This window comes from Fukomys damarensis, unplaced genomic scaffold (assembly GCF_012274545.1).
Source record: "Fukomys damarensis isolate Sample0158 unplaced genomic scaffold, DMR_v1.0_HiC HiC_scaffold_31, whole genome shotgun sequence".
NCBI classification, from domain to species: Eukaryota; Metazoa; Chordata; class Mammalia; order Rodentia; family Bathyergidae; genus Fukomys; species Fukomys damarensis.
The window spans coordinates 17,373,903-17,397,675 of record NW_022900943.1 but is presented as its reverse complement, the minus strand read 5'-3'; the positions used below and the strand labels follow the sequence as shown (position 1 = coordinate 17,397,675).

General features: G+C 37.5%; 1 protein-coding gene across 7 annotated transcripts in view; it reads right to left on the bottom strand.

Annotated features, from left to right (window-relative positions):
- Pip5k1b (phosphatidylinositol-4-phosphate 5-kinase type 1 beta) overlaps positions 1–23,773 on the bottom strand; it is a 411,290-nt gene that overhangs the window by 78,702 nt on the left and 308,815 nt on the right. For all 7 annotated transcript variants that reach the window (XM_033757714.1, XM_033757716.1, XM_033757715.1 and 4 more), the window contains 4 exons: positions 8,231–8,442; positions 6,857–6,940; positions 6,680–6,728; positions 4,497–4,581 (listed from right to left, as the gene is read on the bottom strand). In XM_033757714.1, coding sequence (XP_033613605.1) covers positions 4,497–4,581; positions 6,680–6,728; positions 6,857–6,940; positions 8,231–8,442 — 430 coding nt within the window. The remainder of the gene's footprint in view (positions 1–4,496; positions 4,582–6,679; positions 6,729–6,856; positions 6,941–8,230; positions 8,443–23,773) is intronic.

Here is a 23,773-nt window from a genome sequence, read left to right as displayed (position 1 = left end):
TTTTAGTTTTATTTTAGGATTCCCTATTTTTAATGTTCATACAGAGATTTCTTTAACTGAAATACCGAATAGTTTCTTTGGTGTGAAAAACTATAATAGTACACAGGATCCTAATGAGACAATTAATAATGTGAAATAGGAAGTAAAGGGCTAAAGGTGTAAGGAAAGTGGGAAGGGTGGGGGAAAGGTAATAAGGGAGAGGAAAAAAATATGAGAAACTGAAAAAATGGAAATAAAGTGTTTGTAAATGGGGAGGGAAGGAGGGGGTGGAGGAGGGCAGGGACAAGGGGAAAAATGAGAATCAAGACCTGTCATGCAAAGGTACAGAATCCCAATGATGAATGTAATTGTACTGTATACCTAGATTGTACCAATAACCTCAATAAAAAGAAAAAAAAAAGAAAAGGGGGAAAAGAGAAAGATATCGCATATTCATGGAATAGAAGATATAATATTGTTGGCAGTACTTCTCAGAATGATGTACACATTTAACAAAAACAAAAAATGCTTTGTTTCTTTTTTATAGAAATTGACAAGATGGTTATAAATTTCAAATGGAAATACAGTGGCCTCAGAATCCAAAATTGCTTAAACAATCTGAAAGATGACAGCTGAAAGAATCATACTTCCTGATTACAGAACTTAACAATACAATGCTGAAATAACCTAGACAGTATGGCACTGGCAGTAGAAAAGGCATACTGATCAGTGGAATAGAATCAAGAACCCAGAAATAAATCTGTACATTTGCAATCAGTTGATTTCTAACAAGGGTAGCAAGGTAATCCAATAGGGGAAAAGTACAGGCTTTTCAACAAAGGGTAGTAGGACACTGAATACACTCATGCAAAAAAGCAAAGATGAATCCTATTCCACACCATATACAAAAAATTAAATTACAGACCCAAATAAAAGAGGTAAAACTGTAGAGCCTTTAAAAGAAAACATGGAAGTAAGTCTTTATGACCTTGGATTAGATAGTGCTTTCCTAGATGACACCAAATTATGAATGACAAAAGAAAAAAATTGGACTGCATCAAAATTAAGATGTTTTTGTGCTTCAAATACTACTGTCAAAAAAAGGAAAAAGAAAATCTGTAACATGGAAGAAAATATTTGTGAGATATATATCTAATAACAGACATGTTCAGAATACTTAAATAACTCTTACAACTCAACAACAAAAAAGACAAATGACCCAACTAAAAATAGACAAAAGATTTGAAAAAACATTTACCCAAAGAAAGATATAAATTGCCGATAAGCACATAATATGGTGTTCAACATCATCAGAAGTGAGAAAACTATACTTCAGAACCACAGCAAGACACTACAGCACTTCATTGCAGATGGCCACTAGGATGGCTAAAACAAAAAAGATAGACAGTAATATATATTAATGAGGATGGAGAGAAATTGGAACCCTCAGATATTGCTGGTGGAACTGTAAGATGTAGCTTCTTTAGAAAAGAGTCTGGACATCTCCTGAAAATTGTACACAGTTATCTTCTGGTCCTATAATTTTGCTACTAGGTTGTACCCAAGAGATACAAATACATATCTACACAAAACTTTGTACATTAATGTTCATAGGAGTATTGGTTATAACAGCCAACAAATGGAAATATCCATCAACTGACAATAGGTAAAATATATTGTTTTTATATAATGAAATACTCAGTGATAAAAAGAATAAAGAATGGATACCACAGTATAGAAAAGTATTGAAAATATTTTGTTAAGTGAGAAAAGTTAGTACAAAAGTTAATCACATATTACATGGTTCACATGAAATATCCAGAATTGGTAACAGCACAGAAACAGCAAGTAAATGTGCAGTTGTCAGGGACTGGCAAGGGGAGGAATGGTGAGTGGTTATTAAATGGCTACAGGGTTTCTTTTTTAGGGTAATAAAAATGCTCTAAAATTAGATAGTGGTGATGACTGTATAGCTCAGTGAACATAGTAAGAACCAAAAAATTGCACACTTTTAAAAGGTCTTTTTGTGGTAGTGAATTTTTTTTGACAAATCCTATAAAAACAGACAATGAAATAAAAAAGGAAAAAATTCAATAAATTTACTGTTTAACAAGTAAGACTTGTTGGGGCCAGGATTTAGCTCAATGGCGCTGCACCTGCCTCGCAAGCACAAGGTCCTGAGCTCAATCCCTCGTACCAGGGGAAAAGAAAAAGAACTAAGGCTTGTTACCTTAAATACATGACAAGGCACACAAACTAGGAAAAATGTGTAGCATATGCTCTATACTTTTAATTTATATTCTACTAAGGAAAAAGAAGACCTCCCAAGATATGGAGTCCTATGGAGGAGTCTCCCAAAGGCTGGGACAGTGAAGAGCTACATCCTTCATAAACTACCAATTTCTGGCAAGGAAGCTTATGTTTGCTACCATAGCATAAGGTTCAAGGAGGTCGAAAATCTCAAAAATCTGAATGCAAGCTAGTATTTACACAGGCTTGCAGTCTGAATAAATACAACTTTATGGTTCATCTTAGGCAAACAAACAACAACCCTGACGCACAGAGTATCTAATTTATAGTGGTCTCAACTTGACAGTAATTTTAATATACCATTGAGAGAGTCAAATGTAAAAAATGTTTTTCTCAGAATAAGGTAAAAAGGGGGTTATATCTTTAATATGTAGATCTCATATAAATCATTTGGAAAAATAATAAACACCCAATATAAATGGTCAAATGTTATGAAAGTCAATTCTCAAAGGAATTACAAAGGACTATTAAACATGAGTAATAGCTGAACCTTACCAGTACTCAAGAAATGCAAAACAAAACTATCAGATAATATTTTTTACTTATCAGAATGGCATAATTTAAAAAGCATGTGCTGGCAGAGGACTAGTAGAAGACAGACCTGTGGGAGCCTTCAGTGGTACAATTCCTCTTGTAGTGATGTGCAGTTTAGTACCCTACCATTCCTTCTTGGAACCTATCCTCAATAAATAAGCCCTAATTTAGATGCAGCGTTTATCTGAAAATATTAGTTAGAAAAGGAGAGACTATATAACTGTCAAATATGGAAAGAATGGTAAAATAGATTATAGCACACTTACACAATTTTAACGTTGTATTACAATTTTAAATGATGATCTTGTAGAATGCTCAAGGAGATGGGAAGCTGTTTATGGTACGCTATGTGAAAAGCTGAGGACATATAGTTAAAATTATAAACCGTGTTACCATTTTTTTTCCAGTGCTGAGGACTGAATCTGGACTCTCACACATGCTAAGCATTCGCGCTTGTCACTGAGCTGTGCCCACTGAGTACTGTTCTACTTGAATTCATAAAGCACCTAAAGACTGGTAGGAAGTACATACAAATATTAGAAGCGGATGTCTCAAGGTTGTGGGATATTGAGTAACTGTCATTGTTTTATTGTATCTTTCAAACTCCAATAACTATTATAAGAAAAATCTGTTCTATCCAAATGTAAAATATGAACATTCTATGTTTTCATTTTTTGTGGATGGCAAGATTTTCTTTGGGGTTATAAAATTGGACATAGAATAAACAGTAACATAAAAATGTGTATAATAGTTATTTTATCCTTTCACACAGTTTAAAAACTTACTGAATAATACCATATATTTATTATAGAAAATGTAAATAAATATTAATATAAGGAAAAATAAAATTCCACATAATCCTTTCATTTGAAATATTTATTATTAATTTTGGGCTTAGTTTGCTTTTCTTTTTCTAATTATCAAAGCTTTGAAGTTAAGATGCTGATTTTATATTTTTCTTCTTTCCTAAACAAAGGACTTTATATATATATATAAGTTTCTCTTTTAGAGCTACCTTTGCAGGACCCTATACATTTTTGGTATGGGCATTTTCACTTTGTCTTTGAGTTTTTCAATATCCCTGTGATTAACCTATCAATAGTTTAAGAGTATATCATTTAATTTTCACATATTTGTAAGTTTTCCAGTTTTATTCTTTATTGATTCATTCCACTGTGATAAAAAAGATACTTCATATGACTTTATATTTTTAATTCACTAAGTTTGGTTTGTGGCCTCCATGGTCTATCCTGCAGAATGTTCCATAGAAATAACCACTGTTCATAGTTTTATATGTCTCATTAGAATTTTGCTGTGCATTTAAGGTACACAGATGGATAACTATACATATGTAAGTAAATCTATATTCACATGACTAACTGTATCTCTAATACATTTCCATTGGTTGCATACTATCCCATTATTTGATTATACCATAATATATTTAACTAATATATTACGTGATTGGACATATAGAAATACTAATTTTTTTCACCAAAGAATAGGGTAATGATTATTAACATCAATTAAAACTTGATTGGGGTACTTAACCATAACTACTATGTGATTACTAATGCAAAGGAAAAAAAGTTTCAAATTCTTCCAATAAAAATCGTACACAGATAGTAAAGTCAGCAACTAAATACTACAAGAAATTTTCATACTGATCTTACCTTGAATTTTCTTGAAAACTCTGGAATTCATAAACTTTAGAAATCTGTCTGCATAAAAACTTGGTCTATGAACTGAAACAGTGTCCTGAAAAGACAAAGCAAGGACCACAGAATTACCTCTTGAGAGCTCAGCTCAAGTCAGAACAAGATCCCTGAAAGTGGTTCTCTGCAGCCACTGTTCTGAGCCAAAGTGGTCATGAGCTATTAAGAGCAAGATTTTTTTTGTCATGGGAGGCCCAGGAGCCTGGGTGGGGAGGAGGGCAAAAACCCTATCCAAACCAAGACTCCAGATACTCAAGGTAAACTGGAGCTTTAGTGGACAGGAGAGATGGCCAGAGGACTCTGCTACATCAAGAGATAGCTGCCCTGTAATCCTAACACTGGGTCCTGGGAGGGGCTTTTCAACTCTGGTTTTCATAGGTAGCCAGTGTCTGCGGTGTCATTGGGAAAGGAGGGCAGTGTTCTTAGCCATAGATAAAAATCGGGGACATAAATAAATAGAACAACTCTAATTTAAGAGTGACAACTCAGATAAAAGTGTTCTGGCTTCAGCTCCAAGAGACAAGGTGAATAGACACTAGGAGGATTCCTAGGAGATAAGGCTAAAGCAATACTGATAAAACAGAGGTGAACTGTTAGGTCTTCTCTCCTGCTGGGCAGGACTCTTTGAAACTGAAAGGTCATTTTACTATAAATCTAAGAAAGAGAATAGAAGAATGAATGGATTGTCTTTGTTTATTTAATAAGCAATTATTGGCTATTCAAGTTGTATATTTCTACAAATAGTAAATTTGCTTATAGGCATAACATTCCATTTTGAGTTCAAGTTTATGGATTCCAAAAGGGAAATTTCTAAAAATTTAAGTTTAGATGCTATAAAGTGCCACCAGTGGGGATGGAAAACAGCAACAACAACAACAACAAATAAAACAATACATGTTGGAGTAGGAGTTAGGAGACCTGGTTCTGCTGTGAGTTCTAACTCTGAAAGGTTGTGTGATCCCAGGAAAAGCTACAGACTCAGGGGCTCAGTTTTTTCATCTGTGAAACTGGGTGTATAGTAGGCAGGATCTGTAACTCTGTCATCAGCACATGAGGAAGGACACAGTATGCACAGTCCCTCTTTGGCATGTTCTAATGGTCCTCCCAACTCCTGCAAGGCTATGACATGGCAGAACATTTACTCCTTGTGTCATATTCCTTGGTGCAATATGCACGCTCCCCAGGATGCTGGGCGTTTCTGCCTGAAGTGGACATCTTCTCATAACAGTAATTTGGACATATCAGTAGACTGTAAGGAGTATCTGCAGATGACTGACACATAGCTTTGGCCTTTAAAGGAGTTCCATTCTTATTCTCTTTAGTATGAAGAAACACTGTCTAAATAAAGGTCACATTTGTAAACAAACAAAAATAAGACTTGATTATTGCCTGTTGTCACAAATGTATAGTGAGCTCAGAGATTTTCTAAAACAACAACCAAATATAAAAAGAGAAGATGTGTTTTAAGTAGAGAAAGGTGGGTCTCAGAGAAACATCTGGTCCACCCAGGACTGGTCCACTGAGATCAGAACTCTCACTGGGTAACAGGGAATGGAAGTCATTTCAGCAAAGTGCAGAGATGGAATGTAGGGAAATGATGGAGGAGCAGGTGTGTTTGCTCTCTTTCCCTTCCGTGTTCAAGGTACTACACTGTTCCTAAAATTGACTTACCATCTTGCACTTTTAGGACAAATCTTTGATCTGAATAAGCCTGAGGTTACTTCTTGGAACCAAATTTGTGAGCCTGTTGTTCATAAGTGCATTTTGGTAGAGGTCTGCCCTTAGCCCACAGACAAAATACAGATCTTTCAACAGCCTTAATCTTTCCAGTGCCTTTAAAAAGAGTCCTCTTTTTTCTCCCCTTTATCTCATAATTGGGGTCTTTGCATTTCACACAGAAATAACCACCACTTTGCTGTCCTGGCTGTCACATGGCCAGGAAGTTGGATGTCATCTATTTGAATAACTATTCAAATTTATGTGTTTTATGTTCTCAGATCTGGACCATCGTGCTAGCCTAAGATTCTGAGCTATAAAAACCTTTGCTCCTCTCTTACAGTCCAGTGATACAGTTTCCCAAACACACTCAGAAGTCTAAGAAATCAACACACACAGTTTAACAAGAAACAGAAGTCACCTACCCCATCGTACACAAGAGCTTTCCATGAATGTTCTAACTTCTTCATTAACCTAAATATAAATGGAAAAATAACAGTAAGAATGCAAAACCACTCATCCTTGGTAAATTTTCCAAGACATTTTTGGACTGCTTTTGAAATAAAAAAAAAAAAAAAAGGCCACTTCTCAAAATTTCTCACCTATATGATTGTAGAATGTCAATAATGCCCATAAATAAAAGTAATTTTTCTCCTTTATGGCTTTTAGCTGGAATGCCTCCCATTCTGTTGATAGGACAAAAAAAGAACATGCATTATTACATAAGTATGGAAAGTTAAAAATCAGTTTAGATAGACTGAAAATAAATATACTGAAGAGTTGTGGGCAGTGTCCTCCTTCCCTGTCTTTCTTTGCTAACTTTTGCATTAGTTAATGAGTCTTCCTGGGAATCCAGAATCATGAGCTTCCCCACAGAGGAGAATAGTACCAGGGCTGTCAACTCAGAATAGCGGATGGGAAGAATTCAATTTTTTTAAAACCTGCTTTTAAAAATGCGATACTTTTTTTTTTTTCTGACAATGTCTACTGTGGTATTTTTATGAAACAAAGAAAAGCACACTGAAGAAAATATCTAACAATTCCATTTCCACAGCGACACTAATTAACATTTGATTCCTCTTTCTAGTATGTGGGTATGTTAATCTACAAAGGAGATTATTTACCATGTTTTATAACCTGAATTTTTTACTTGGCTAAACAATAACTATTTCCTCATATTCAGTAGCAAAGTGATTTTTAAGAGCTGTGTAGTAGTTCATCATACATACACAGATTACTTTGTTCAACTGATTATTGAACATTTAGTTGGCATTTTAAGCAAGGATTAGAAGATTTCATATGTGTTAATTTTCTCCAGAAAAATGAAATATTCTTGTGGCTTAGTCATTGTTAGAGAATCCTAGAAGGTAGATGCTTATGGCCACAGACAATAATTTCTTTTTTTTTCGGTCCCCTTGCTCACTGGTACGCACATATGATGTACTTCACATTTTCAGTGATTTTTACTGGTTACAACTGTTTCTGTTGTTAGTATTCACTCTATACAAACAAATTAATCCTGGAGCCACTATTACATCTGGCTTAGATGAAAGACCACATCTGCCAGCGTGCAGGACTAGATCAACAGAATTCCTTTATGTAGATAAAAAACTCTGTATTGTGAACATCATTCCTATCTAGTATTTGCTTAGATACACATTTATTCAAATCCAAAGTTTATTCTTCCCTCTTATGGCAGATGTTTTGAATATGTAGTAAATAGGGGTAAAAATATTTTCAGCCATTGTTAAAAAATAGAGCCATCTGAGAAAAGAAACCATGTGGGCGAAAGAGTAACAGTGACTCAGGAAACGGCCCCTCATCTAGTTATCCACGTATACACAAAGGCTGGCTCACTTCAGTTTGGCACCAAGCGGGACTCCATTGCCAGGTGCCTCCTCAGGTAATGGGGGATGTGAGTGCAGGTAACGACCCAGGGATGTGGCTGTCCTAATCAGGTGTGTAGCTATACTTACGTGTCTGCATTCTCTGCAATGATCCCATCTCCAGGCTTCCCTGGACCCTGGATGGATTCCATGGCTGTGGAGTAGAGGACTTTCTGCATCCCAGGCCGCTTTGCATCAGGCACGTTCTGTGAGAACTCCTCTTCTTTGTCTTTAAGGGAATGGTCCAAGATGTGGATTCCCAGCAAAAGGCTGTAGTCCATGATCTTGAAGCTTTCCAGCACCTGAGAGAGAAAAAGAATCAGGCGATCAGTCAACCCAAATGGCATAAGTCTCATGTGCACAGAACCAGAGGGCCCTATATATGCAGACATACTTCTCCTGTATAGCTGCTGTGGAATGAAGGAGAGGAAAATTCAAAATAAAAACATTTGAAATTATTATTAGGCTACAAGCAGAAAGGACTATCACAGGGACAGCAAGATGATTTATGCCAATCTAAAGCAAGTATCTTTTCTTGACGTTCTATGAAATTTTACTGAACCCTTCCCATGTGCCAGGTATAAAGTACCTCACTTGAATTCAATCCCTACAACAACCCTATGAACTAGATACTATTACTGTCTATACTTTATAGATGAAAAAATCAGGACAAGGGAATAAGTAATCTGCTAAATAACATACTCAGCATGTAAGTGATAGAGGCCCAAGGGATCAATTCTGGCATCCACACTCTCAATAAGCACCAGGGTAGGGAAACTAACAAATAGTCTGAAAGTTTGTACCTTCGTCAACGTGAAGACCCAGTTGCAATATGTTTTTGCCTGGAATCTATTTAAAAAATCCTAATTTTGCTGAGTTTAGTGGTCTCCTTTTCAAAGCCAATCTTTCAAAGTTGCCATTCATTTCCCTGTAGCAAGTCCTTTAAAAACAGACAGTCCCACTGTAATTGACAATGTGAAACAGGAAGAAAAGGGCTAAATGTGTAGGGAAAGTGGGAAGGGTATGGGAAAGGTAATAAGAGAAAATTGAAAAAATGAGAAAATGAAAAAATGGAAATAAAGTGTTTGTAAATGGGGAGAGGAGGAGGGGGCAAAGGGAGGGCAAGGACAAGGGGAAAAAATGAGAGCCAAGATGTCATGTAAGGGTACAAGATGCAGTAATGAATGTAACTGTACTGTATACCTAAAATGTACCAATAAACTCAATGAGGAAAAAAAAAAACAGACAATCTCAACCAAGAATAGGACTTAACACTTAATTGTCCACTCAGCAGACAATGTGGAGGTGAAAGAATTAAAAACATTTGGATGCAGCCAGATAAAGACAGAAATGCCCCAGATCAAAATGCTCCAGATCAAAAATGACATGGAAAAAGACTAGATAAAAATCTGTCAAAATGGCTTTGGAGCACAGGGGTCTTTGACACTCTGGACCCTGCTTGGATGGAGAAAGAATATTCAGAAAGAGTGCCTGGAAACTGGGTGTTTTCCTCTATGAAAATTATTTTTTGACTAGTTTGTATATGACTTTGTAGTACCTGGCATTTGTCACACAAAGCTCAGGAAATCAAAGTGGCCTAGAAAGTAACACAATCCTGGTTGGCAGAATAGCCATTTTGATAATTCATCACGAGTCACTCCTCACAGTGGTTGAAAGACTAGAGGTGCTAACTAGAAGGAAACCTCCAGAGCTATGCTTCTGAAAACAAAAATTTCCTAAAAACAACAAAAATGTAATGCATTTCTAGCCTACTTGCCAGTGTCATCTGGCAAATCCTAATTTCTTTAAAAGCTCTGGATTCGTGGGTATCCAATAGAATTGCTTGCCTCCAGCACTGCAATCCTGGCCATTGGATCTAAAATTACTGCCTCATAACCTGTATGCAAAACAGCCCCATTTTTAACCAGCAAAAATATACATCTTGTGCTTTGCATAATCTCCATAGTACCCATTTGTAAATATTTCCTCCAAAACAGTAAACGGGCTTCAAAAGCAAGTTCTAATCAGACTCTGTGATAGCACTGTGGATCTTCCTAAACAACATCCAGAATAATTTACTCAAGCTATAATTGATCAAGGTTGGAAGGCATTTCTGAGGCCATCCTATTTATTTCATTTCTTTTCTTTTTTCTTTTTTGGTATTGGGCTTGAACTCAGGAACTTGGACTTGCAAGGCAGGCAGCATCACTGAGCTAAATCCCCAGCCCTCATTTACTTCATTTTCCTCTGCAATGTAGCCACAAATTAATTGCTTTCTTTATAAAACATTTTTAAAAATTTTTTCAAGCAGTGTTCAACCTAAACCGGTTTGTATTTGCAGTCTCTTGTTGCCCACAGACACACCAAAGAGACCTGTGCACTCTGTGAGAGGAAGTTAGGCTGTGGCCCACCATAACTACTGGATAAAATAAGAAACTATCCTGTTAAGTAGTCAGATATTTTGGGAGGTTTATTTTTCTTAAAAAAATATCCTTCATAGAGAGAAGAGTAGCAGTTACAAGAGCCTGGGAAGATGTGTGTGTGTGTGTGTGTGTGTGTGTGTGTGTGTTGTGTGTGTGTGTGTGTGTGTGTGTGTGTGTGTGTGTGTGTGTGTGTGTGTGTGTGTGTGTGTGTGATGTGGGATGGAGAAAGTATGCACACAGGTACGTACAGGTGTGCATTTTATAGGAGGAATGAATTCTAACGTTTGAAAGAAAGCACAGCAAAATAACTATTAAGTAAGAGATCTACTAATTATGTATTTCAGCTAGAAGAAAAGATTTTGAATACTCCCAATACAAAGAAATGTCTGAAATGAAAGATATCCCAATCACTCTGATGTAATCATTATAGGTTGCATACATGTAACAAAATGAAATACCATATCCCACAAAATGTACAATTACCATGTGTCAATTAAAAATTAAAAATATATTATAAAAGGAACCTTCAGGGCAGAGCACAGAGCTCAATAGTTGTGCATTTGCCTAGTATGTACAAGGCCCTGGCTTCCATCCCCAGCAGCACTGCAAAAACAAAAACAAAATAAACAAAACCAAACCCTTAAATTGGTTTGCCAGGAAAAGTACTAAATTATCCTCAGGAGATCAAGGCTCCTACTTCCAGAGTGAAAGTCATAAAAAACAAGTTGTATAACTGCTGCGTGAAAAGTTGACCTCTACAGTGAAGGGTTTTGGTTAGGCAAAATCACCATCTACAAAAAAGTTAAGAAACAAAAAGATAAATATATATGCATATATTTAAAATTTAGAAACCTTTGTAATGACAAATTCTGGGAACATATTTTAATCACATATTTTTAAAGAGTTGCATAAATTAAGAACATAATTCTCTAATTTATATCCTCAAGTTCTTTGATTAAAGGAATTGATAAATCTGCCAAAAACTTAAGATATATGTTGCAATACTGTGCGATATGATGGGCTTTTCAGTTTGTCATTTCTGGAATGTCTGCCTGATCTCACAGTTGCTGGAAGATTCTGTTCCTGTACATTTGCCATTCAAAACACAAGTTACAATGCAAATACAGGTGCCTTTCCATTTAGTTTGGGCAGTATTTACTTCCTCACTTGCAAAGTAAAAAAACAGAAATCATTCCCAAAGCTACATAAAACTGGAAGCAAGATGGAATACTGTAATGCTTTTATTGTCAAAGTCAGGTATGTTTCCTTTCCCCTAGCACTATTTTATAAGTGATTAGTATCAGTGGAATGCATACTTGAAATACTGGGTAGTATTTCAGCAGTCTAAGTAAGAGCTAATGATATTTGAAAGAAGCAAGGCTAATATAGGAGTATGAAGCAAAGTAGGCAGATCTGAAAATCTTTCAGAGGTAGATTCCACTACCATCTTTCTAAAGATAATTGCTAAATTGTAATCTTTGCTTTGATCTTTTCCTCAGCTTCACCCCTATATATTCCAGTGGGTTTCTTGACACTTCTGAACTTCTATGCATGGCCATACTGCAATCTAAACTTTTACTTTGGCCCAAAGTGAGTCTTTCTTGTCACTTCCTATTTTTATTTGAAATTACTCTGATGTGGATTTCAGATTCCATGACTCCTTCCTTTTTCTTTTCACAAAGTTGCCCAGTTCTACAAGCTTCTATTTTCCAGACATCACTCCCCACACAGCTTGATGAACCGACTTCCATTTTCCTTTTGGATCCACTCCTTACCCCTTGGCTGACCAGGTCACACCACACCCCTACTCAAAGCCTTCAGACTGTTGCCATTGTTTGGTGCCAAGGACTCAGGTTGACATTGAAAGTCCTGGCTACCATGGCCCCAGTCAATGACTCTGTTATTTAATACAGCCTAGGAGAGCCTTCCAGGCTACTCAGACTCAAATTTCTTACTTACCCTTAAATGTGCTCAAAAGATGTAAGTCCTAGTGTTTTTATGTGGTTTCTTCCTGAGAGTTTGTACTATTTGTTCAAAGTCTAACTCAGTCGTCACCTCCACAAAAATTGCACTAATGATTCAACAAATTGTTGGAACTATTCTTCCTCTCTGAAAACCCAAGCACATTATTAATGCCCCTCTGTGGTATAAAACTCAACCTTAGTTTCATCTGCATTTTTTCCTATGACCACACAAAACTGGCTCATCAAAGGATTGTTTTACTTTGTGCTTCCTACTGTGTCCTCTGAACATAGTTGGAATGTATATTTGTTACATGGGTTTCTATGTGTATAAGCAAGTAAAATCCAAAATATTTAGTAGCAAAGAATGTCTAACACTATACTCATGTCTCAAAAAGTAAGGCATGCTTATAATGTCTAAGAAAAAAATTTCAGCCCTGAAAACATTGTGATTATGTGTCATGTTGTCAGAAAAACAAAGTTAAAAGTCTATAATGTTTTCCAGCCTACTTGCATTACAGGTATTTTATACACAATGGGCCCAGGGCAAAAATCAACATAATATTTACAGACTTTTAATTGACACTTAAATGGCAGGTAAAAGGCAAGTGGTTTTGCTATAAAATAGGCTACACATTGAGTCCAGCAAGACTATCACATTTCTCTTTAAGAATCTTTTGCTAAGACAACATGTCACAGATGGGGTCAACTACAAAGACTCTTTAATCACCCAAGGTGCTGGCCCTAAGACAGAGCTCTGTTTTGGAGTATACCTCAGAGCTTCTTTAGTTTCCCTGGTCTTTGTCTGCTTTCCAAACCATCAGAAATGCAAAGTTAAGTCAGCATAAGGCTGAGAAAGGATAATTATTGGATGGATCCAAAATATCTTTGAATACAGCTGCATTCAAAGATTGGTATTCAGCACCAGAAGATACTAAGAGTGGTAAACACAATGAAACTCAAGCTCTCCATAAGTTCTTATGCAAAATGGAGAAAGATGATGGTGATTTTAGGAGGAAAAAAGATGCTTTATCAATTGAGAATTAAGCAAGTATGGTTTTTAATAATTTCCCAGGTCACGGGGTTTCTTAAAAAACTAACCTAATCAATAAATATTTTATTGTGTGCCTTCTATGTGTCAGGCACTCTCTCATTTAAAACATTTTTGAGCACTCTAGCTAGAACATGATAAACTTACAAGATTCAAAGTTTATAACTGACAATGACTCAACAGACCTGGACACTGGTTATCAACAGCATGAATAACACAGAAAGAAGGTCCTTCTGTCAGTATTTGCCTTCTGATCAGAGAAGACACAATACATGGAGATACATCTAAGTTTCACCAAATCTCTGGTCCAAAAACCAGGTACTGCACAGGAAAACAGGTGAGAAAAGAGGATATTAAATGAAACCATGAGATGTCATCACCAGAATCCAGACTCTGGGAGGCATGGCCTACCTTTGTCAAAGAAATAGGTTCAAAATGAAAATACAGGGGTGGCAACAGGACTTAAGTAGACAACTTAAACCCTGATCTAAATAATTTTTTTCTGAAATTAGAAATTTAAACTCTATTTGATGATTAGTTAGAATTATTAATATTTTAAGTGTATGCTAATGGTATCTTAGTTTTTCAAGGACTTCTGGCAATGTGGGATTCTTACTCATATATGTCTGAATAAAAAATGCTGTGATGCCTGGTATATGCTTCAAATTATAGGAAGGGGGAGAGAGTAAAATAAAACAGACTGATTATGAGGTAAAAACTGTTGAAGTTGTGTACAGAGTATATATGTATTAATGATAATATTTTGTCTACTTTTCTGTATGTTTGAATTTTCAAAAATCATTTCATATATTGCTTTGCTTAAATGAAACACATCTCTATATTTGTTTAGAATTAACTTACCACTATTTCTACTGCTGATGAGATAACCATACCATAGCTGAAAATAAAAAGCAGTAATTTTGGGTCATAAAGCAGCAGACTGTTTCTGCTACTGGTATATGCATCTCAACAGTGCATTCTTTGAGGAAGGACCTAAAAATTAAACAACATGTGGAGCTGACAGGAAGAGTTATGAAAGGCCCTAGGTAGTTTATATATAATCTAGTTCAGGGATGGCGAACCTTTCAGAGCTTTCAATGATAACAAACAGCCTGCTGTGGCACACGTGCCATAGGTTCACCATGGTCTAGTTCCTGAATAGCAAGTTAATGATTGACACAAAAATATCTGTATTAACCCAATAATACAAGAAAATTCAAAATAGTGTCCTGGAAATTTTATACAAACAGACATTCCTGGAAATACTGGCTTCGGGAAAAATGAATCTAAGATTGTGCTATTCCTCCTTAAGCAGGTCCCTGAGACAGGATAGCACCAGAATTACTAACATTTGCAAATCCAGTTAAGAGCTGAACGCTGTCTGTTTAATCTAATTCCCTCAATAAAGCTCAGCGTTCCTTGCTAACATACTAAACAGAAAACACAGGCTTTGACAAGACATAATTTTGGCTAGTAAAGTAGAACAAAATAAATATTAAATTCTTAGCCTTGTTATGGTAGCATGTTTTGTATTGTGTCTAATGTGGTGATTTATAACTCTGGACTGTGGTGGATTAACCTGTATCAGGGATATTTTTGCTCACTTAAGAAAACCTAAAGTGAGAGAAGTACACTTATATGCACTAGAAACAGTCATTCATTATTTTATACGAATACACAAATATACATATTTGCATTGGTGGTGTTTTAAGGGACAAAATTGAGGAGAGAAGAGTTATACTTGATCAAAATACTAAATTTGAAATTTCTTTGAAGGAATAGCATTGGTGAGATGTAAGGGACACAACGAGGAGGGAGGCAAACTGTCAACAACATCAACGGGGATGAGGACTCACACAGGTGGGCCAAAGCCTCCCAGAAGCCAGCATGGGAGAGTATTTTAGAAAGGATCAGACTGTGTGTAGCCAAAACAAGTCCCTTGCTTTTACAAGGTAGTTCCATTCTGATAGCACCCTGGGTATTCTGCACAAGTCCAGTGGATGCTGAAAGAGTAAAAGGATGAGTTGTAACACAGACGGCAAAGCTTTTAGAGACTGAGTGCCCAAACTGCAACCCTGAACCCACTTATGTATCGCAAAGTGCTAACACTGCAATTAAATGAGAATACTGAGGTTTTAGTTTAGAAAAAACAACTGTTATCCAATGGTTCGCTGGTGGGGTGACTGGCCCACACGTGGACAGAGAGGGCTCTGTGAACCCGCTGCAGCACGTGAGCCATAGGTTCGCCACCAATGACCCATAAAGTCAAACAGACTGTATTCTTTGAAGTGTTCCCAGTGGGTTAGAAGGTCCTTGGAGGAAGATGAGGTCACATTTATCATGTGCACAATATGCTGTGTAATAAGGCCTATCTCTGAACAATCTTCTTGACTTTGTAACATTTTCCCAATTCTGAAAATTCTCATATATGACTAGGATCTCTGTAACTCGGCCCCTTACCACCTCTTATCTGAGTCTAGAAGTTCTCCCCTAAAACATGGAGCCTCAATTCCATTTTGTAAGCGGCCAGGCTTTGCTGGCCCTCCGTCTCCTTTGGTTTGACCCCACTGCCTATTTCTCATCGTGACCCACATGACTGCGACTGGCTTACACTGGCAGCCACCCCTGGATCCACTGCACCAAACTCAAAGCCTTCTCACACACATCTTCAAAGCCAGAGTTGCTCCCATCAGGCCTCTGGTGGCCACTTCCCTTCCTGCTCCGGTTCTCCTCTGCTTCCCCAGTATTCCCTACAGGAAGGAGGATGTGGTCTGGGGGACACTTCCTTCCTTTAGCTCTCTCCACTCAGTGTCCTCCCATGACTTTATCTCTATACTTACAACCACTTACAAATTAAAGATAGGTTCCTTTCACACAAAAGCCTGAAACTCTAAACTATACACAGCAAAGATCAAAGGTTTCAGCTTTAGTTCACTTACATATTTACATTTCTGTGAAACAAGTTACCTATAATCAAAACCAGCTGGCCCCACAACAATAACAACAGCCTCAGAACACACTTTAATTCTTTATCTTAGCTAATATTTCTTTCAGGAAGAAAAGAAAATTTACTTCTTAGGTCTGCTGTTTCTATTTTTTCCCATAGAAATTTGTAGAACATTCTACTTGAGCTGGGGATTTAGCTCAGTGGTGCCACTGCCTGCCTTGCAAGCCCAAGGACCCGAGTTTGATCCCTGGTGCCAAACAAACAAACAAACAAACAAAAATTACATTTGATTTAAAGAGAGGGTAACAAAATATAGCTACAGGCTTGTTAATTCTTCAGCTTCTGTAGTTAATGAGAATTTCAAAAGCTGTTCACACAAGAGTCAGTGATGCACATTTAGTCCTCAATCTTTTCCAGATTTCAAAAACAATCAATCTCACTGTAACTATCACATTTTTCAGAAAGAGCTGTTTTTATGTTAATAGCATTTCATATGCATAAATTCTGGAAACAGGTGGCAAGTGCTAAGGGGCTTGACTATACTTGTCATTAAACATTTACAATTAAGTGTTTGGATTATTTATTTTACTTTGTGTTCCTTAGTCACTTGGCACTGTTTTCCTCCCTTCCTCCCGTGTTCAAATAAGTTCACATTTTCTTTAACTTGTTGCCCTGTCCCAGTCAAGATGATTACTATGAGTCCTTTTCTGTCTCCTCCAGAGTGTACTTCAGTGTCTCCTTGTCATAGCTGGAGAATCAGTCACTGGGCACTTCTAGCCTCTGATGTCTAGATTTTTTGTTATACAAAATTTTCATTTCAGTTCATTTTCTCTGACTATACCTACAAATTCCTGCACGAGAGACAGATGAGGAAGAAACATTGTGTATGGGGTCAGAGAGACCTGAGTCCTACAGCCAGCACTTGAGCAGACCTGGGGATGCTTAACCTCTCCGGAGTCTTCACTTCTTTATCTTTCAAAGGGAACCAGGCCATTCACTTCACAGAACTGCTGAGAAGATTTACGAGAGGGAATCTGTTTATAAGGATGAGCACTGCCTGGCTCAAAGCAAGTCCACAATAAATGCTAACTGACTCCTTCTATGGATGAGCTGAGGGTAGGAAATATGTCCTTAATGCCACGAATGCATGTATTATATACCACTTTGGCTATAACTATTTGATGATTACATATTACATATGGACTGTTTTAAATGTTATGCTACTGGGTAATCTATGGGTTACATCTAAGACGGAACTCTCTTTTTCCACCAAAAACTGGAATAGCTGGCTTTGCAATGTAGAGAATTACTTGTTTGGGTCACACTGAAGTATCTTTTTTTTTACTTAGCAGAAAGTCAGGCATGGACAACAACATAGAAGAGCATTTTGATTTTTGTTGCTACCCTACGACCACCTCACACTGACAGCTTGTCTCTTTGGTGACTGCCTGCAGGAGACTCCTTCTTACCACCAACCTGCATCAGAGCTAATCTGCAGCAATCAGCAAAAGCTGGGACAAACATCACCCACTTTCAATACTGATGACCGTTGTGGTGTATGGAAGTCTTAAACTAGGACACCAGTCACCGCCTAAGTAAATGAGGGGACTGAAAAGACAACACAGTTGCAAAGATCAAAGGTTTATTAATTTACTAGCCATTAAAAGACATTGGCCAAATGAGCAACACAAATCTACTTTGATAATGCTTCACAAATTAATAGCATGAATAGACTTTGGCTCTCTTGCATGACTAATCCTGTAGAGGAATTATTATCCAAACCAGCTTTTATTACTTTTATCGATTAGATAAGGTCCACTGTTCCAACAATGTGTGCTATTGCTATTTCCTAGGCTTCACCAGAAGACAGATACAAAGAGAACTGCTGAACAAGAACCATGGAGTGGGGAAAGGGGAAAACGAAGCCACACAGTCCTGGTGTCACACAGACCAGACCGGAGTAGTAAACATTAAACATGAAATCAAATAATTATACTCTACTGTAGAGATATAGATGTCTATAAAACAGACTTGGACAAAGTGCTCTAGTAATTCATTTTCAAAGAAACGTTTCTTACTAGAAAACACACCTTAAAACTCCAGTATCTTAAGCCTCTTGTTAAGAACTCCTGCCAATTGCATTAAGTACCATGGACATATTACCAGCCATTAGATATACCTGTAAAATTTTCTCTTACTCACTTCCCTACTCTTTTTAATAGTCCCAAATTACTTCTTCCATGGTTTTATCTTTTGCTTTTTTGGGAGTGCATACGTCCTCAGGTAAGTTTATTTTTTTAGCAAGAGACTTACATATATAAGTTTCAAAATGGCTAAAATAAAAATAGCTGACAATAGTAAATGATGATAAGGCCGAGGAGAAAACAGATCATTCATACACTACTGATGGAAAGAGAAAATGGTGCAGCCACATTATGCAGTTTCTTATAAAAGTAAACATATATTTACTACATAATGCCATAATTTGCATTATGACTCAGCCACTTAACACAGAGAAATGAAAAATTATGTTCAGGGCAAAAACCAGCACATCAATTTTCACAGCACCTTTATTTGAGACACTAAAAAACTAAAAATTAATCCACATTTTTAAGACTATTAAACTGTGGTATATTCCTATCATGAAATATCACTCTATCATAATAAAGAAGCCCACTAATGATATAAGGAGAAAAGTGGATAGATCTCAAGTACATTACACCGAGTAAGGAAAAGCCAATTGCAACAGTTACATATTATATGATTCCACTTATGTATCATTTTTGAAATGCCAAATTATAGAGATGAAAAACAGATTCACGCTGTACAAAGGGAGGGAGGCTGTGAAAGAGGGAGATGGCTCTGGCAATAAAAGGGAAGCCTGAGGGATCTCTGAGAAGGGACTTTTCTGCACCTGAGTAGGGATGGGGATATGTAAATCTAGGTATGTATACAACTGCCCAGAATCCTCCCTTCAACACATAAATGTGTGATGTAAGATTGAGAAAGCTGAAAAACATCAGAATAATAAATCAAAGTCAATTTTCTGGTTGCTATATTACATTAAGGTCCTAATATATGTTAGCACAGGGGAAAGAGGGTGAAGGGTATAGAGGAGATCTCTATTATTGCTGACAAATGCAAGTGAATCCATAATTATACGAAAATAAAAAGTCAAAAAAGAGACATATAGGGAAACATTTTAAAAGTCCTTGCAAGTGTCTTTATTTTTGTTCTTACTAGGAAACCTGCCTTGGCTAAGTATATCCAACATCATTACTTAACTTTTAGACTATTGAGGGGAATGTACTAGTCTACTTCCCAGGGACTTTTAGGGTCCCTTCCAGCTCAAACAATCTTTGATTATGAGTTGGTTTTGTTTATCTGCTGCTCACCAGGCTAAAATTTGCTTTATCCCTATATTATTATGGTATCAAAATAATGTTACCTCATAATTTAAAACAGTGGAGCAAATCTAATATATCATGGAATTATAGTGTTTGTAAAACTTACTTGGAAAGATAGTGAATTCATTTGTCTCCTATTTTGTAAGTAACCTTAGAGGTGTGGAGTCAATAATATCCCTGAGCATTTCATGTTTTGGCTGAAGTCTCAAAACAAAACCCAAGTCCTTTTTATTTTCTTTTGGTACCAGTGATCGAGCTCGGGTCCTTGTGCTTGCAAGGCAGGCAGCGGAACCACTGAGCTAAATCCCTGGCCCTCTTTTTTTGGTACCAGGGATCGAACTTGGGTCCTTGTGCTTACAAGGCAGGCCGATTCTTTATTGATGAGAGGGAATAGACTGAATTTAGTCATCAACACCACTAAGAGTATACATATCTTTTCTATTAAATAAGAAAAAATTTCCCACTCCAATGATAACTGGGATGGCAACCAATATCAGAAGAAAAACTATCTAAATTAAATGCAAACAAATTAATACTAAACAAAAGTATAGCTGAAGGGCAAGCATTAGCCATAATATTAAGTTAAGTCTTTAAAAACAATCCATTCTGTAATCCATGCAAACATGGCCACAGCCAATAAGAAGTTGGTCTATAAACTGAGAATTTGCCATGTAATTAGAAATACCCTATTTTACATATTAAAAAGTCCTCACATTAAGTCAATTTCATTAAATGTTGAAAGACTATTAATATTCTTGGCTTCAATGACGTGTGAAAAAATTGGTTCTGTGCTATTTAAAAATTAATAACTTTGCTGCTCAACAAAAAATGATAATAAATGCAAATTAACTTATTTAGGTCATTAATTATCAAGACTGTCTCTGAGATACCTTCTACTTGAAGGACTAAGAAATATTTGGATGGCAAATACAAGTTATCATTAATAGACTTAATCTCTATGTCATTTCCCCAGAGTTATCAAAACATATTCCAGGATTAACAATTTATCCAATTAAGTGATACAGGACTCTAGATTTGTCATAGATAAATCACAACAGAGAAGAAACAATCACAGTAAATTAAAAATGAATACAAAAATAGTCCATAGTTTTTCTTCCAAAGTTAATATATAAATTTTTGATTCAAAAGTTTTCATATAATCTTATTATATATGCTGAATTAGATGCTTTGACTGCAGAGAGGGATGAGAAATGAGCTTTGACCTGAGACAATTACAGTCCAGCTGGAAAGACAACATAGAGTTAATGGCAAAAGGGATCAATACTGAATAAAAATCCAGTGACCATTTATGACACTGCTTCCATGGGAAAATAATGAAATATAAATACATTTCTGCTAAACAAATGACTTAGGATGGGGACAGCCAGTACAGCTTTTCAAATTAACCCAAGTGTTCAAAATGGAGATCATCTGCTTTATTAAACTCTCAATGTCAAATCTGGCAGGCAATGCTTTAAAATTGCATGATTCCTCCAAAACAAGCAGAACTTAAAAAAAGAAACAGCTATATACAAAAAGTCACCCAAGACGGATTTCTTGGAGGTGTGCCCACACCTCTCTCTATCATCAGTTTATTACTCCTTTGTTTAAATACATATTCCAAAACCATTTACTAAGTACCTACTAGGCACAAAGTATGTAGATAAAAGATCAAGGCTTGATCCTCAGACTTAAGAATCTATCTGCATGTGAAAAAATGACACACTGTGTTAAGTCCCTCGAAAGAGGCAAGGCCAGGATGCAGGCAAAAGCATACAGCGTGGTCCTAGAGAAAAGGATGACTGACCAGTCCTGAGATAAGTAGGCGAGGGCAGATGAAGACGAGAAGGAACAATGGGCAGGCATGAAAAAAGACCAAAAACTTCAGAGAACCAGTAGATCACAATAGGCAGAGACTGCAGGTGCTCTGGAGGAAGAGAGGAGAGAGGAGACGGAAGAATAAAGAGGTGTCCAGAGGTGGCTGCAAGGACCGTATGAGGAAGGATCTCCTCTTCCCCCCTTTTCTTACCTCCTTTCCTCCCTTGGATTGAATTCAGGGGCCTCTGCACTGAGCTATATCCCCAGCCCTTTTTTATTTTTAAACAGGATCTTGCTAAGTCACTGAGTGCCCAAACTGGGCTTGAACTGGTAATCCTCCTGCCTCAGCCTCCCAAAGTGCTGTTTTACAGATGTGTATCACTGTGCCTGGCTAGGAAGGATCTCAACGTTCCAAGCTAGGAAGCCTAGGCTGTAGCCCAAAGGTAATGGAGACCATTGGCCAGAGGACTGTAAAGGACTGGCTGGCTTCTGATCAGAGGGTTGCTCTGGCAACAGTGATGGAGATGAGCTGCAAAGCAAAGATACTGAGCACTAGGAAAGAGGCCACTGAGAACTCCAGGAGATAAACAACCAGGACACTGACGCATACACATAGTGAGGAGGGACAGATGCGTGAGTCATGTAGGAGACAGACTGAAGAGGACATGGCGATTAACCACAAAGGAAAAAGAGGGAGAGGAGGAAGGAAAGGGTAGCTTTAGGGCACTGATTTGAGCAACGGCTGTACAATAACCATGTTCCCAAGGACAGGGAAGACAAGAAGAGGTACAGACTTGGGGGAAGATGACAGAGTATCTAGGAAGAAATTTTCAAACTCAGGACCTTGTGCTTGCCAGGCAGGCATGGCACCACTGAGCTACATCCCCAGCCTGAAATAAATTTTCAAATAGGACACGCATCTAGGTTATTTGGGGAAACCACAGAGGACAGTTTGAATAAATCCTACTTCCTGTTTCTGAAAGCAGCTGACCTATACGTGATGTCCTTGTCGTACTCATTGTTGTTACCACTCTTTTCGTTGGACCAAGTTCGCTTGTGGATATGGGCAGCCATCACAGCAGGCAGAGAGAGAGGGTGAGACCAACAGACCAGAAGGGCTTCAAGAACGGGGACCAGTGATTTGCATACACATTTCCCCATGCACAGCTAATAGGGAGCAGCATGTGGGGGTGAGGGGAGAACCCATGATGTGAATCCTCCTGTTTGGAGAGAACACCCTGTTTAGACCCTTTTGGGGAATCAGGCTCAGCAAGGTTGAAGGAAAAAACAAGATCGGTTTTCTAAAATAGTTCCACGTGGCCAATGAGCTATGGAGGAGGCAGCCAGGGGTGAAGCAGCACAGAGGCAAGCTTCTACTCAGAAGCTTACGAGTGGGCTTTGGAAGACAGGTGAAGAGACTTAGGAGCTGCCACAGGGAGGCTGGGAAAGGATGGCATTTGTGCGATTCAAGCTGCTCAGGTCTTCCAAAGCACAATCCAGAAACAGCAGCACTGACTGGGAATCAGGGAAGCCATCCACGGGAAGAAGAGAACACGAGCTGGCCCCATGAATCGTGCAGAGATCTTCTGGATAACAGTCAGGTGAAGAAAACTGGCATCCTGAAGTCTGAGATGTCAAGTCAGAATGTGAAAGAAGGGACAGGGTGAAGGGGGGAAGCAAGAGAATGTCCACAACAAGTTGGGCAGCTTATCCTATCTGTCTATAGAGTGACAGAGAAGCTGGGTTCCAAATGTCTGGAATACTTGGATTTGCCACCTGCAAGCCCTTAAGAGGACACTGACACGATCAGAAAGGGTCAACGGACATTATTTGGCTACTCTTCTCTCCCGACTGAAATGCCTTCTCTTACTATTAAGTGCTGCAAGATCAAACAACTATAGCTCCAGGAATAATTCATGCTGTTTCATGACCAAGTAATACTGTTTTTCTTCTCAGAAATATGCTTCTACTGCTTTGCCTACTTGGATCACTCTTATCCTACAAAACTAAGCAAGGACGTCCATCT